General features: G+C 45.7%; 1 protein-coding gene across 2 annotated transcripts in view; it reads left to right on the forward strand.

Annotated features, from left to right (window-relative positions):
• LOC136966370 (protocadherin-9) overlaps positions 1-16,866 on the forward strand; it is a 136,671-nt gene that overhangs the window by 4,709 nt on the left and 115,096 nt on the right. Inside the window, exon 4 of one of the 2 annotated variants that reach the window (XM_067260870.1) lies at positions 14,438-14,452. The exons of the other annotated variant lie outside the window; for it this stretch is intronic. Coding sequence (XP_067116971.1) covers positions 14,438-14,452 — 15 coding nt within the window. The remainder of the gene's footprint in view (positions 1-14,437; positions 14,453-16,866) is intronic. 2 annotated transcript variants of the gene reach the window in all.

Genomic DNA, 16,866 nt, shown 5'->3' on the forward strand with positions numbered 1-16,866 from the left:
TTGTGTGCTGGTGTGTGTGTACCTCTGTGTGTGTGTGAGTATGTGAGAGAGAGAGAGAGAGCGAGAGAGAGAGGGGGGGCTATAGAATGGAGGCTTGATGGGGAAGGGTTGGTCTTGGAGGCAGAGGACACGAGCTATGACAGTGTGTGTAAGCATAACTCCTCATTGGTTCACTCCATCATTCAACAACTCAATATAAGTCATAGCAATCAATAATTTGAAACAAACGAGGCCGAGGGGCATATAAACAATCCTTTTGTGTTGTGAGCTGTGTCCTTGACAGGGGACATATTCTTTTTCAAATTTAAGTAGGTTATTTACATCACGGATTCCCAGGGAGTACCCAACAGGCTTTTAGAAACAACTAGTCATTCATTTGCTGTGAATTTTAAAAGGTCCACACCACCATAAGACTTCAGAGATTTTGCCTGATAACAATGGAGTTATTGTATTGCCACCTTTAGGCATACCCAACCTGTTTGCCTTCTTAAACAACTTGAAAGGCCACTCTGTTCTGAAAGTATGCTGCCAGGAATTCGATTTGCACTGGAAATCTAATTAATTTAGTTATTCTTTACTATAAACGAATTAAATATTGAGCTGCAATGCGGCCTTAGTAACTGTAACCAATGCCCTGTTGAATCAGGTCTAAAGCAGCACCGCAAACTTTGTTGATAGCGCAAAGGGAATATTTGTTATCTACTTTTCCATGTTTCATCCACCCTTAGGGACCAGTATTAGTGTAAATAAGAGTGAGGGGAAACAAACATTGCCCTAGTTTCATGCTGCTGCAACAAATATACCAGGACCCAGGAAACTACTTGTGTGAGCATAATTTTGGCTATCAGGTCTATTCTCCCATTGAATTACTTGTTTAAGGGGAGACACAAAAATGCAGGGGATGACCTCGAATGGATGTTTGGGGAGTAGCAAGGGTTTAAGTGGTCAATGGAGATGTGTATGAAACATCTAACTTATTGATTAAACTTCACATTGTCTGTATCTCTACAGACATTCTCTCCACAGGATTCCCAACTATGCTTAACATTGCAAAGCCCTGAACCAAAAATGTGCTAATATGAATGGTCTTTTTATCCTTTTATCTAAAGGTTAGGACATAGCGTGGAAATACAGAGAGCAGAGTAAAACTAAAATGCTCTCATTGTGGCACAGTCTTTTGTGCCCCAGTCAGACCATCACCTCCACAAACAAGACTCAAATTCCTTCACTGTCTCTGCTGTGTTCATTCTCTTCCCATTCGCTGTGTTGAGAAAAAAAGATCTTAAAACAACATTATCGAAATAACATTTGGAAGTAGTTTGGGATGTGGAGGTGAAACTACACTTAGAGTACGGTGTTGTACCGCTGGATGTAGGCATAACCTCAGTTGAAATAATGGTTGGAGTAGCATACTGATGGATATCGTTATCACATTGTACAAAGCATGTTTGCTCTGCCTCCAGTTTCCTCTGCCTCCAATGTCTCTCCTGCTCAGATAGAATCAATAGCAGCCATCAAACTTCTATTTGCTGTTGGAAGAAAAAGCCAGCCTCTGACCTGAATTTCTGTGTCGTTCTATATTTTCAATAAACCCTAGACAGTCCTATCTTTTACAATGAGGAACCTCCCCCCACATACAAGAGACAGTCGAAAAGGCCGACGTGAGCGCTGAAAGGAAGGAAGACTGACAGGATTTTAAAGAGTATGTGTGTATGGGTGCGTCTGTGTGTGTGTGTGTGTGTGTGTGGGAGAGGGGGAGTTGGGGGGGGGCCTAAGCTATGCATTCCTGGATCACTCTCCACCTCTCCAGTAAGCGGACGTGCTGTGGAGACAGACAAGCGCTAGGCCTGGCGAGGCTCCTGTCGTAACAGAACATTGTAATTGTGCTGCCTGGAGGGAGTGGTCCTTCTTGCGTGGGTTCATTTGCCACATTAATAAGGGGGGGATTAGTGTGTGGAGGGGAGGGAGAGGGGGGGGAGGTCTCCCATGGATGGCGGCAGGGCAAAGAGTTTGAGAAGATTAATGGACGATGACAATATTGCACCTGAGGGGGAAGTCTGTTGCGATATCTTCGGAGTTCTGCTGACACAGAGCTCGGTGGTACAGGGAGAGAGAAAAAGAGAGAATGAGAGACAAAGAGAGTTCAAGAGAGAGAAAGAAAGGGAGACAGAAACAAAGACATAGAGAGATGAGGGGCATGCAACCGTTGCTGAACGAAGCAGCCTGCTCCTTGCTCCCAGACAAGACTGTGTCTCCCCCTCAACGATGCTTCTTATCGTAGCAAAGTGTCCTGAATGATCATCTCTTCATTATTTATGCATTTGCTCTGCCTAGGTCTGCCACATTGCTTATGAAGAAGGTTCTGGTTGAGAGGGAACTCCGTAGATAGTTACTGTAGGAAGCGATGGTCTGGTTAGTATGTGTGTGTGTGTGGAGTCAAACTACGTACATGAGAAAGAAAAAAGTCACAATTTCAAAGTAATTTAATTCAATTTATTAATCGTCAACGAAAGACAGCAAGTCTTTCAATTATTTCAATTATTTCTCATTGGGAGACACCAACAACAACAGTGGATGAAGAACAATGAATCGATAACAATCATAACCTCACACCATCACATAAGCTCTTTGAAGTGGAGTTTGTTGTGAAAAGATCATGCTAAGATGCCTCAAGGTCTTTCCACATAAGTAACACAAGATTTCTGTAAACGTTTGGCCCTTCAAGCCCTGTTGGGTTGAAAAGGAGTTCAAATGGATTGTTGGTCCGACCTGTATTAGATGGTGGATGTTTTACTGTACCACCTAGAAGAGACCGGTTTGACCTAAGGGATAATTTACTGTAGACCAGCCTTGGCCAAACAAGAACATACATTTAAACTCCCTGTCAAGGTTCTTTCTGGACAATGGAGTTATATTCATGTCTATTTATGTAACTTTTTTTGTTGTTATTCTGACCAGTTCTACAGTGCGAGTCTTTCCGTTTTAAAGTGTTGTCTCTTTGTTCACCCAAAAGCTATTATGAGCAGACTGACTGTAACACAGACCATGGCAAATTACCAGGAATTTAATGATGTTTAGTCCTCCTATATTTATCTCCCTCTCCCAAGTCACCATGTATCCATCCATCCATGGATCGTCATAGAAACATCTTTTCACTCATCAGGACCAAATATCAGATTGCTGCTGTCAAACCAAGCTCAAGCATGACGCGTCATTAGTCATGTTTTTAATCAGTTATGTATGTGTGTTTATGTGTGTAAGAGAGAGAGAGAGATGTAGTGTGCGTGTGTGTATGTATTGGTGTGTGTGTGTATGTGTGTTCATCAATGTCGCCTGGCAGTCTCATTCATCTGACAAGCCAGAAAAGTCAGCACCATCCATCTCTTTGTCATTTCATGAAGCAAATTGATTGATAATGTGGACCCAGAGGGACTTGCTTTGTGAAAAACGTTCTGCACTCACAAACTTTTTTAGTTTATGGGAGCTTTTGTGTGACTGTCATTAATTTATTCATCTCTTCATGCTTTTGCTAATCTGGCAAGCACATTTACCAAATTTGTTGGCCTCTCAATCAGGTCTACATGGCAGTTTTCTAATATTGCTTCATACTGTTTATTTGAACACTGCATGGTTATAATGTAATAAAACAGAGTAACAACAACCGTAAATATTCACTCTTAGGGCATCAAAAAAAACTCATTTGGATCATTTTTTTCCCCACTCACCTTTTTTCCTGAAATGGTTTAGACTGGAGTAGAGGGTAGAAGAAAATGTTTCTTGCCTGCTTGCTTTTATGTAAGATGACTGCAAAAAATACTCTCGAAGATTATACTACTGCACTGAGTAAAACAATACACCCCCCCCTCCTCCCCCACCAGTTTCACCCACTCTATTCACCCCACTGCCCCCCCCCCCACCCCAACTCACCCCCCCCCCCCCCCACACCAACTCCCCCACCCCCCCACCCCCCACCCCCCACCCCACCTGTCCAGACCGGTTAGTCCACGTGTTGTACCGGGGTGAGTGCAGCTGAAGTGTGTTCCCCTCAACATTCTGGTGTTTTTTACAGAAGGGGGGCCATGTGTTCCAGAAACCGCCCCTCTCCCCCCTTCGCCACACACACGCTCCTACACATCCCCCGGCCTTATCCCCTCCTAATCTCCCAGCTCTTAAGGGGAGGAGGGATGTCTCTGTTGACGTGACCTCCCTTCAGAGGACAACATGATACCAGCGTGTGTGTGTGTACGTGTGTGTGCGAGCATGTGTGTATGTGTGTGTGTGTGTGTGTGTACGCCTGTCTAAACTAATAGTCACACAATGACACGCTGCTGCCAAAGCCACCGAAAGCAAAACCGAGTCACACACTTGACTTGAGTTGTGACTGTCATTGACTGCCCTGCCACTCCGACCCATCTCACCACCACTGTACACCACACCCATGGAAATCTATACTGTATATATTATAACAAGACATGTTTTATGTAAATTGAACTCCTGGTAATATTGCCTAATGTGCTGTGTCATACAATATTGGACTTTGCTTTTTGTTTATATCTTTTCTTTTATTGCCCTGCTTTTTTTATTGCTCGATGTACTGTAATCTCTCCATCCAAAACATGTTGTTCACTCGTTTTGCATCCGTAATATGCAAGACCCTCATCCCCTGTTTCTTAAAGCCTTGTTTGATTTCATAATAAATGTTTCAAAGAGATTAATTCCTTCTCGTTTTGAATTCCTTTGCCTTCACGGGGGATTGTGTGTTCCTCGGCCAGCCACTCGTAATGGATATTGGACAAGTGAAAAACAGTTTGTGAAAACATTCAAATAGCATCTCATCTCAAATCACTTTATGAGAAGATACTAAATCATTTCAACTCATATAATTGTTGACTCATATCACTACTCAGAACTCTGAATCATATTTGACCAAGGATGTTGAGCTACAGTCCACAGGTTTGATTGCAGCCTCTCTTCCTACCACTAAGGTATATGAATGTGTGGAATGTAATGTCGACATCACCCTTGAAGCAAATCTCTCTCCCACACTTCATTGACTGGATACTCTTTGTATATATGTCAGTATGCATGTGTGCACCGTATAATGTTATACACGCACATCAGAGCTTCGTCTGCCAGGCCTCTCTTTCTCAGTCCGGCACAGTGTGACCCTGAGTCCATCTTCTCAACCACCAGCTGCAGAGAGCAAACGAGAGTGTGAAAGAGAGAGGGAGGGTGGATTTCAAAGTGCAGTGCCAACGTATCTATGGAAAGTGGGCCTAACTCTGCTTAATCCGTACACTCTGAAGACCGCCAGCGCAGCTTAGTCTGCATTTGAGTAGGAGAGGGAGGGAGAGGGAGGGAGAGAGAGGGAGAGAGAGGGTGAGGGAAATACATTTGAAAGTAAATAAATAAATATAGGCTTTAAAGGTTGACCTCATCTATATGGTCACTTGCAGAAAAGCTGCTAGCGCTCAACCAACTGGAATTTGAAACCTGACTTCCCTCTGACCTGCAGAATAATCATATTCCCTGAGAAAATGAGAGAGAAAGAAGAAGAACTTGGAAGTCCTCAGGTCAGCAGAATGTGCTATCTGGTGTTCTAATCTCCCATTCCAATGTGGCACGAGTCTTCTAAGAATTCCTCCTGAATTTCAGAGATTTCCACAAAGGGGCCATGTTCCTGTAGAATTGCTAACCCTGCACCTATTGGGCAGTGTTGGGGGTGTGCAGTTGGTTTAGTTTGAACATAGATGGGGGACAATTACTTGATCACTCTAATATTATAACACTAGCTTTGCTGCTAACTGTGAGTGGGGACAAATCAATGGTCTCTTGACTTTGGTGGGGATACTTCCCCACTGTCTGCCCCTAGATCTATACACCATAGACCATATATGCCTATGGGGTACATGTTCCTTGACCCATTGCACTGTACAGCTCTAGGGGTTGTTTCTAGGCAGGGGAAATTTGCTGTAGGGGTTTGGTCCGGGTCAGCAAAACCTTTAACCTATTAATGTTCATATCTGAACATTTACTGAGAATATCCACCCTTTCACAGAAACAAATTGCGTAAGGGAGATTTAATACATTGATCCGAAGATGAGATCTATGATGGTTTCAGTACAGGGTGAAGTACAATGTTTATATGATCTGATTATTTTATTGTAGAAGACATATCAAAATTAAATGAGTGCCCGGAGCTGTTTTCAGCACTGTTTAATTATTGGAAGGGTCCAGAAAATGTGTCCTTTAAAATGTTTCTGTTTTGGTTTTTGTTGTTGGGCTATTTGTTCCCAATCTCTCTCTGTCACTCTCTCTTTCTCTCTTTGTCTCTGTCACTCTACACTCTCTTGCCCTCTATATTTCTATTTCTCTCTGATGTATTTTGCTCTCTTTCTCGCTCTCTCTATCTGTTTTTCTCTCTCTTGCTCACAGACACATACTCTGTCTGTCTTCCCTGTCTCTCTCTCTTTCTCTCTCACACACACATTCTCTCTCTCTCTCTGTCTCTCTCTTTCTCTCTGACAATCTGTCTTTTCTCTCTCACACACACATTCTCTCTCTCTCTCTGTCTGACGATCTTTCTTTTCCCTCTCTGATCTGTCTCCCGCTATGACAGAAATAGCTTTATAAGACGTCTTAAAAAAAAGAAGACTTACACGTCCTTTTCCTGCTCTTCATGATTGTACTGTACTGACGTCCGGTTATTACTGAAGACAGGTTATTCTACTGCTCTTAAACAGGCCACATTAGTGACAGACTATAAACCCTGGTAGAACTACTGTGCCTGAATCAGGTCAGTTGATCTCATACTGAGCAAAAGTCTCGTAAAATGCTTTTCGAAATTATGAAATGAAAACACTTGACTCTGTGTAGTATGGGTCTCTTCTATTGACACACTAAGGCAGAAGGGAAAAAATGTACATCTAAAAGATGTAAAAATCGTGCCTACGAGTTACAGCACTGTGCTCTACATCCTCTCCCAGGTTAACAGGTTCAATTCCTCTGCCAGACTCTCTTAAAAGTCAGAGTTATGACTAAGGGATTTACATTTTCATCTGGCAACAGTTCACTGGGTATGCATTTCTTCATTCCTTGATTCCATAACCAAGTGATTGCACTTTTGTTTTTTTCGGGCCTTAATCTATTCAGTCCTCTTCAGTTTGGCTGGCTGTCTCACTGCTGCCTGGGGGTGTTTGAGAGGAAACAGGTGATTGAGTGTGAATATATGTAGATGGACCTCTGATTGCACTGATGACACATTCAACACTTCCCTCTCAGGTAGTGTTGTTTTTTTTTTGTTTTTTTTTCTCCTCTTAGATTGTTTGTTGGTTGACTTGTAGTGTGTTGTGGTGCTGTGAGTCATGGACACCTCAGAGTAAAGAGTGGAAGGAGCGAGAGAAGGAGCGAGAGAGAGAGCGAGAGAAGGAGAGGGGGGAGAGACAGAGAGAGAGTGAGAAAGAGAGAGATAGAGATAGAGAGAGAGAGAGAGAGAGAGAGAGAGAGAGAGAGAGAGAGAGAGAGAGGGGAAGAGAAAGAGACAGAGAGACAGGGATAGGGGGGAGAGAGACAGAGAGAGAAGGAAAGAGAGAGGGCGAGAGGGTGAGAAAGAGACAGAGAGAGGAAGAGAGGATGAGAAAGAGAGAGAGGAAAAGAGAGAGAGGGGTTGAGAAAAAGACAGAGAGAGGGAGAGAGAGAGTGGGGGGGGGGGTTAGAAAGTTACAGTAAGAGGGAGAGAGAGAGACGGAGGGAGAGGGGGGAAAAAGAGACAGAGAGAGGAGAGAGGGAGGGAGAGGGGGGAGAAAGAGACAGAGAGAGAGGGAGAGAGAGAGGGAGGGAGAGAAGGAGGGAGAGGGGGGAGAAAGAGACAGAGAGAGGAGAGAGAGAGGGAGGGAGAGGGGGGAGATAGAGACACAGAGAGAAAGAGGGAGAGGGAGAGGGGGGAGAAAGAGACAGAGAGAGAGGGAGAGGGAGAGGAAGGGAGAGAGAAATCTGAAGGGGGTCATTCTGTAGTCTTGCAGGTTGAGGATTTGGGATTTAAAGTCGATGGGTTTGGCTAGAATGCCTTCTCATGTAAGTGTTCCCCACTAATAAGTACAGACCCACAACTTGTTTTGCGTGTTGTCAAGGGCGTCATGGAAACAATTTACATAAGCAAGTCTTTTGTTTATAACTTGAATTATTTTGATTCTATTGCTGCACGTTCTCAAAAAGTGTCTTTGAAAATGACATAGTGTACAACTCTGAGAATGATAATATTCCTTGGTGGTAAGTTGCTATCTGTGACTTGTCAAATTATTTTAGTCCACATGAATTCAGCCTAAACTAAACCATATTTACCTAATCTCTTCTGGTGCCACAGTCTCCCAGGAGATAACCATGGTTCTTCAGACGTGGATGAAGAGGAGAGAAACAGAGTCACACTCGCACTTCAGCTTGACAATTACAATTGACAAACTGCATATGGGTAACCACAGTAACAGCTGGGGTCATTGATTACTCTCCCCTTGGAGGGAAACAGAGTTTAATACTTGACACATCTCCATCTCCGGGGAGCTGCGAGCGACGCGCTAATGAGAGGACGCAATGCATCACAGAGGACACGCTGTGTGTCATGTCCTTTCTTGGTCCTGTTCGATGTATGGACGCTACGTTAGTATTGAGCGGATGCTTTGTCTTGTTTGCCCCAGGCGTCAGAAGTGCTAGCGTTAGCGCGGTAGCTTTGTGCCCTAGCTTCTGTTGTCTGGGCACTGTGCGAAGAAGCTGGCAGACAGCATAGGGGTTTGTGATAAATCTGCCTGAGAATAAGCTGTCATAGAGGTGCTGCACATGGGAATATTTAACGCAAACAGAAAAAATGGCTTGTCTGTTGTTTTATTGTCCAGGGTATAGGAGATGGCACGGATTCTCTCTCACTCCCTCCCTCGCTCGCTCGCTCCTTCCCTCCCTTTCTTCTCGTTACGTCCCTTCTGCAGTGCATGCACACGCTAGTTCACACCCTTGCTCATCTTTGCCAACAAAAAGAGGAGAGAGAAAAAAGAGAAGGAATAAAAGACAGAAACCTTTTTTTTTTTTTTTTTTGGGGGGGGGGGGGGGGGGGGGGGAATGGGCATCTTATCACCTCTCAGTGGTATGCAGGGGTGTAAAACATTGGGCTGCCTTATGTAGATGAAGTGATTTAGTTCTGGCTCTACAGACTTACTGGGGGTAGATTCTGGGAGAGGAGAAGGGGGGGGGTCTGGGAGATGGGGGGGAAGGGTGAAAATTGGTTTCCCCTATCTCCCTGCAAATGCCAAGACCCCAGCCTGTCTCTCCTCCTTCCTCAGACTCTTCCTGGGAGATAACGTAGCCCGATAATGGAAATATGCACCTAGATTTATTTTCTATTTTCTTCTATAGTTCCTTTCTTCAGGAAACTTATTTTCTACTCGCCAGTTTTCCGCCTGTTTTCTCCCGGTAACAGACTTGTGGGTGTCTGAGAGGCGTCACTATTGGGCATGGAGGAAGTCAACAAGCACAGCTGGCAGGGAGAGGAGGGTGTTTATTAGTTGATATGCTACTTTGGGCGTCAGGTGGCTGAGCGGTGAGGGAAGCGGGCTAGTAATCTGAAGGTTGCCAGTTCGATTCCTGGTCATGCCAAATGACTTTGTGTCCTTGGGCAAGGCACTACATTACATTTAGTCATTTAGCAGACAAGAGCGTCTGCTAAATGACTAAATGTAATGTAATGTAAATGTAATATATATATATATATATATATATATATATATATATACGTATATCTCGTACAATGGCAGACCACAACTGAGGGAATGTTTATGCAATACCTGGGATTTATCAACCATACATCGTAAAGACCGCACATCCCAGAAAGACATGCATTTACTCTTCCCTAACTCAAAACAAACACGCCGAGGGAGCGACCTGGCTCCCCAGTGAACATGGTTGATGCTCTCATCATCTCATCTCATCACCCCCTCACTAAAGGGTGATGTGGCCATCGTGGATGTACAATACAGGACCTGGGCTGAAGCCCAGTGTTAGACCTCTAGGGCTGGGCCTGGACACGGCAGGCCAGGGGGGGCAGGCCAGGGGGGGCAGGCCAGGGGGGGCAGGCCAGGGGGGGCAGGCCAGGGGGGGCAGCCCAGGGGGGGCAGGCCAGGGGGGGCAGGCCAGGGGGGGCAGGCCAGGGCCTCACTAAAGCCATCAAACACCATTAGAGAGAGTCTGGTATGGAGACATGATGAGCAGAAGGATCTATCAGAATTCCACACCACAAACAACACCACAGCCTCCCAAGTCCCACACACACACTCATATACACACACACACACTCATATACACACACACCGACATACGGTCCAATGTCGTCCATCCCATCTCTCCTGATCCTTTAAATGGCCCCTGCAGTCTCAGTCTATCATCTGACTGGTGTCACCCACCCTCTTCCAGATGCCCTGGGGGTGTGTGTCCCAGAAACAGGCTTCACCCTGGCAGAGCACAATGAGGGTTCCTCACAGCCGGGGTCTCGGGATCAGGGGGCCCTGAGGCTCCAGAATCACAAAAACAAAACCTTCAGGAAGGCACTGTGTGTGTGTGTGCTTCTACGTAAGCCTGTGTGTGTGTGTGTGTTTCCAAATAAGTCAGTGTGTGTGTGTGCTTCTGTGTGTGTGTCATCCATTCCTCTTGTGACTCGTAATGCAGTCATCTCTACAGCCCTCTCAGACAAGTCATCAGGCCTCTTATCACGCACACACACACACACACACACACACCCAAGAGATCTGTAGCTGCCTTGTTCTAATCTCCATCCAGGGCAGAGCACTAAGAGGGGGTCCACATGCCCCCTTATTAATAGTCCCCCGGCCCCCCTCTACAGAGAGTATTAATAAATAGACAAGCAGAGAAACCTTGAATTGTATCTGCCACAAGGTCAGACAGGCCCTGATGAGTATCTGAGAAAAGGCTTCCTTTGGTCCTCTCCTCTCCCTGCTTACAAGTTCCCACCGATGACGGGACCCCTCAGTGACTCCTGAGGGACCCCTCCCTCGTTCCAGCGTGGATGGTCATATATAATAAGAGCATTATGCATCATTGAAGAGGCTCTAGAGTTGCTACGCAACAGATTTCCAAGTGTTCGCTTAACACAAGGAGTGTTTGTGTCCGTTTTTCTCATAGGAGTGGATCGATATAAAACCTCAACAGGTAAAGTCCTCTCTCCTGCTGTTAAATAAACACTTGGCTGAAATTTGCCGTCTACTTGTAACAGTCTAGTGCCAGGGGTCTGTGTGGTGAGGTCTTTGCTGCTATAGGTTTAGGTTGTAGGTTGGTGTTCAGCAATTTATGGTTTTATTGATGAGGAATGTACTGTACTGAGGTAATGGCAGGGTGAGGAAAACTCACATAGTATGCTGTCAGATCCTCGAAATATAATCTTCAATCTGAAAAACTGGTGAGTGGTGAGGGTTTAACCTGTTAAGGAGTAGCGTCACACGTGATTCTGAACATTCCAACCGACTATTTTCCGATAGACAAAAACTATATGACAAACGCTATAGTATGGCTTCAAAATTTACAATTAGGAGGCTAACAAGTAACACTAGCAGGTAGTAGCATTGCTACGAGTATTATGCTAGGTTGCTAGGTAACGGAAGCAAACTAAAACTAGCTAGCTTCCGTTTTGGAAAAATAACTCACTCCTTAAAAGGCAGACACATTTAATTGGTAAACGACCCCAAAGCGAAAAACAGGGAACAACAGCTCGCTAATTAGAAGATGACTTCCTCCATCATTCCTCATTGGTGGGATAATAACAAATGCTCAGGTTCGTATTTAATTTCCCAATTCCTCAGGCTTCACCGAGTGCCAGCTTCAATTTTCATAGAGGCGTCTGTCGGCCTTCAAGGCCCCAGTAATATCAAGCACAAACAATCAATCCAGGCCAATCTCTGGGAGCCCTAATGGACTTGGAGAGAATATTAAGAGGCTTGGTTTGTGGAGAAGCCTTCCTCCTCAGTGCATCCCCCCCCCTCAGTTAATTTCTGTTTGTGTGCCAAGGGAGGCCCACACTGAGACACCTATCACCAGCCTTCAGCACCACTTAGAGGGGGAGTGGACACACACACACACACATACACATACACAAACACACCAACAAACACACTAACCAGTACACCAACACACACAAACACATACACAAACACATACACACAAACCAAGATGTACACACACACACAAACACGTACAGATGTACATAAATCCACACACACATACACAAACTAACATATACACACACACACACACACACACACACATCCAACAACACACATTCAATGAAAACAAATGTAACAAATATAAACTGTACATAGGATGGTACATTGTGTTTTGGGAACCAAATGTTGGGTAAAGAAACCCATGGATGGGGAGGCTTTAACTGAAATGTGTTTCAAGTTTGAAACACAAACAAGGGGTGTATGATGCCCTGTCTGTAGGGGGGGCTTTGTGAAGGGTGTTACATTTGTTTGAGTGCTAATTAGTTGTCGTCTGTCTCAAGGTGTGTGTTGTGAGTGTGTCTGTGAGTGTGCACACAGTGTGTGTTTGGAAGTGTCTGCATGTGGAGGGGAAGTACTGGAGGGGCGTGGGTGCTGAGCGCTTTCCCCAGTCTGAATGCTGGGTAACCATGAGGATTTGGGACCGCTGCCCAATCCCCCCGTGTCCAACTCTAAGGCTCGGCTGTAAATCTGCTGGTCGCTACTGAGGAGCGAGAACGCCCCATCACAACACACCCAACCAGCCCATCCTTCCCGGCGGCCCATCCTTCCCGGTGGCCCCCCTCAGAGAGGAATGTGGAGAGAAAAAAGCGAATTAACATCGGCCATTGTGCTCCTCCTTTCCTAGTTAGCAAGATTTAAAGAGAGAGGGGGAAAACATGGGGGTGAGAGAGAGAGAGAATGGGGGTGAGCTAGAGGGAGGGAGAGAGAGAGTTTGTGTGAGAGAGAAAGAGAGAATGGGGGTGAGAGAGAGAGGGAGAATGGGGGTGAGATAGAGGGAGGGAGAGAGAGAGAAAGTGGGTGAGAGAGAGAGCGAGAGAATGGGGGTGATATAGAGGGAGAGAGAGAGAAAGTGAGTGAAAGAGAGAGGAAGATCTGTGGGGGGCTGATAGGCAATTGCTCATAGATTGGAACTTTCTTCTTTGCGTGCGCGTGTATATCTTTTTTTTGTCTTCATTTTTTGGCTTCTCTCTGTCTGCCTGCATTCGTTTTCTGTCACAGCAGGAACACAGGGGACCAACACACTGTCACAGCCTCCTCTCTACTTATCAGTAATTCTGACAACGGATGAGGCAGAATAGGACTCCTGCCGGCCACTCATTTTTACATTTTCTTCCTTTCACGTTCTTGTTTTCCTAAGCCTATAGCCCCATCTTACTCACTTATACCCTCTCTCTATTATACTCTTTCACTTCTCTCCACTCCCTCCCTCCCTCTTTCTTATGACTTCTCTCTCCACTCCGCTTTCTCTTTCAATCTCTCTCCATCTGGCACCCTCTTCTCTCCCGTTTCCATCCGCCCCTCATCCGCCTTTCTGAGGTGCTGAGTGCTTGGCCCACCACCCTAACTCTCTCTCTCTCTCTCTCTCTCTCTCTCTCTCTCTCTCTCTCTCTCTCTCTCTCTCTTTATCCCTTTCTCTCTCTGTCTCTCTGTCTCTCGCTGTCCCTCTCTCTCTCTCTCTCTCTATCCTTTTCTCTCTGTCTCTCGCTGTCCCTCTCTCTCTCTCTCTCTCTCTCTCTCTCTCTCTCTCTCTCTCTCTCTCTCTCTCTCTCTCTAATAAATTGTTACAGGCCTCTCACACTCAAGATTTTCTCTCTCTGTCTCTCTCTCTCTCTGTCTCTCTCTCTCTCTCTCTCTGTCTCTCTCTCTCTGTCTCTCTGTCTCTCTCTCTCTCTGTCTCTCTCTCTCTCTCTCTCTCTCTCTCTCTCTCTCTCTCTCTCTCTCTCTCTCTCTCTCTCTCTCACACACACACACACACTGCTTTCGCACCTACTTCCGTCATTTGCTTTTTGACAGCGTAGCTACTGTTTATCTGACCTAACCCACCTGGGCCTTGCTTCTAAGTGGCTGCTTAGCTGACTGCCGATTCAGAGCCTAACCTCAGGAGAGGGCTGGAGTCCGCCAGGAAGCCAGATGGTCAAGGGACGACAGCCTACAGTGCTGGGAAATTCATTCCTCAGCCTCTCAAACGCCCAGTGTGAAACTCGCCACTCTATCTCCTCCTCTCTTTTTTTGTCTCTCCCTGTGGTGTGTCGGTACGTTTGCGGGTGTATGAAAGATTTTGTGTTTGCATGCGCACGACCGTGGTGTGTGTGAATGAGCTTGTGTGTCAGACGGGGGGAGGGGGGGGGGTGGTTGTGTGTCCCTCTGTGTTTGTTTGGGTAGAGATGTGCCTGTGGTGCGTGTGACAGGGTGGGGTAAGGGCGGGTTGACAGGAAGTGAAGCAGGAAGGTAGGAAAGAAAGAAAGAAAGAAGGAATGCGTGTGGCTGGCAACATTGGGGAAAACCAGCTCAGTAGCTGCCAGAGATAGAACGGCTCGCTCTTAAGGCCTTCGTTATCTACCACAACTTTTCTCCGAACAATTTTCTGCTTCATTGTGGTTGGAGCGAGGCTTGTTTGTTTTGCTAAGCTCTCTGTATTCCCAGAGTCTCTGACGAGTGCCTTTGTGTCCATGTGACACTGACTGTAAGTCGCGCAGGCAGGCTATCTTTGTAATCTCTATTGCCACGGAAAAGTAATTGATTCCTTAATGAGAAACCCCCCATAAACAGGGTTTCCATTCTCCCTCTCTCCGTCAGAACCGTCAGGAGGTTTTAGATCAAAACAGAGACAAAGACAGCGTCATGGCAACAGCCAAACACACATCTGAAGACTAACTTTCTCCAATTGCCATTGTACCAGCAGTTAAAAGGTCTGTTAGGGTGATGAGAGGTCCCCTGAACCATCCCTCTCCCCAGCAGATTAAAGACTTGATTTTACAAATTTCAACAGAAAGTGAGCTTTGTAATGAAGGACTGTATGCTAAACTTCAACGCTATCCCTTATTGCTGTCACCTGCCCAGCACCCCAGAAGAAGACTGTGTTGTCTGCGTATGTGGGTCACGGTTGAGAGTAAAACCAGCGACGTAGCACCTAACTGCAGCATCACTCAGTCACACCTCCCCTGCCAAACAGAGCTGTTTTATCTCTTAGGGCCTGGCTCTGGTTATCCTCAGGGATTGGCCAGTTAGGTAGATTTAAAATTTCTTATATGAATGGTCAATGTGGCAGTTGCTGTCCTGTCGTGAACAGTATTCACATCCAAGGAAATGGATGTGAGAAAGGGAGAAAAATGATCTGATGGGGAAAAACAGTTTTATACACGCTGATGCAAAAGGTTGCAAAACATTGATATGACAAAAAATCCTTCTAATTGTGCCTCCTAATTAACATTCTGATACTGAATTGAAAAAATGGGATCTCTCTGTAATTAACAGGCTCCATGATGATCACCTGGGTGTTAATGGTTTGATTTTAAATGATATTCAGACTTTTCATGTGACCGGGCTTCTGTTTCAGTGCTAATGTGTGATTATGTGCTGCCTGAAAACTATTTCTCAACATCAACAGCTAATCTGGCTCTGTCAGAAACACAGGTTCATCATTAATCCACTGAGAGAACATTGCTATTTCTCTCAGATGCACACGCACACACACAGACACGCGACACACACCCACAAACCTCCCCCACACACGGACTGTGCCTACACAACACACACACACTTTCTCTCCAACACAAAACGCAGACACGTGCGCACAAACAAACACATTTCTCTTTCTGTAGCTCTCTCTGAGTGTGTCTCTCCAGTCCCTACTTAACGTGACATATCCCTAAAACTCTGCTGGCAGAATAATGGCTCCACACTGAATCAGCACAGGGGCCATTTGCTACTCGTCAGTTCACGGTGACAAGCAACGCATTAGCCTCCAACGTAGCAAGGTAGAGCTCTCCTCGTGAGCAGGACTGTGTAAACGCTGTATTCATTAAAGAGAGATGCTATCGCATTCATCTACTCAGGGAAAAAGCTTTGTGTAATTTGGGACATTGTTGTGCGCTTAAGCGTCGGCACAATACACTGAAACAACAGGGCGTGTGGTTGCCACGGTTTAACTTCCTGTTTACCGCAGCTTTTCAGACTCCCCCCTGGCTCTCGCTGCAGCAGGAATAATTTAAATGGCATCCAGACCAAATGAGTTGACTTCAGCGAATCCCAACGCAATTAGACCCAATTCATAATTAATGTGTCTCAGACTAGGGACTTGATTTACACACGCACATTGTCGGCCTGGCTGCATGTCCTTGTCATTCTCCATGAGCGCAAACATGGCGTTGCCCGGGATAAGAGGGTGGCTTCTTCCTCCTTTACTAGGCCCAGGGGAGCCCTGGAGTACGCCACAGTAGCAGAGCACCGTGCCATTGGACACGGAAAACAAAGGAAATGTCGAGACTGGAGTCACCAGCCAGTTGCGAGCAGGTGTTTGCAGACGTGTTAACAACAGCAGGTGTGCATAATCTTGCCGAGAGTAGTTTATGATGAAACGTCCTCTGAGAGAGAGTGACACAAGCGTCAGATGGCTGAAGGAAGAACCGAAGGAAGACAGGAGATGTGTACCGGCTTTGTTTGAGTCAACGAGAAGTTTTGAATGGTTGTTTTGGAATGGGCTCTCAAAACACATCAAATGAGTGTGTTTATCCGTGTGTCTTGTGGGTGGGATCATGCCTGCGTGTGTGTGTGTGTGCGTTGTATGTGTGCCCATGTGCCTCTGTGTTCATGT

The sequence above is a fragment of the Osmerus mordax genome, chromosome 22, assembly GCF_038355195.1.
Source record: "Osmerus mordax isolate fOsmMor3 chromosome 22, fOsmMor3.pri, whole genome shotgun sequence".
NCBI lineage: Eukaryota > Metazoa > Chordata > Actinopteri > Osmeriformes > Osmeridae > Osmerus > Osmerus mordax.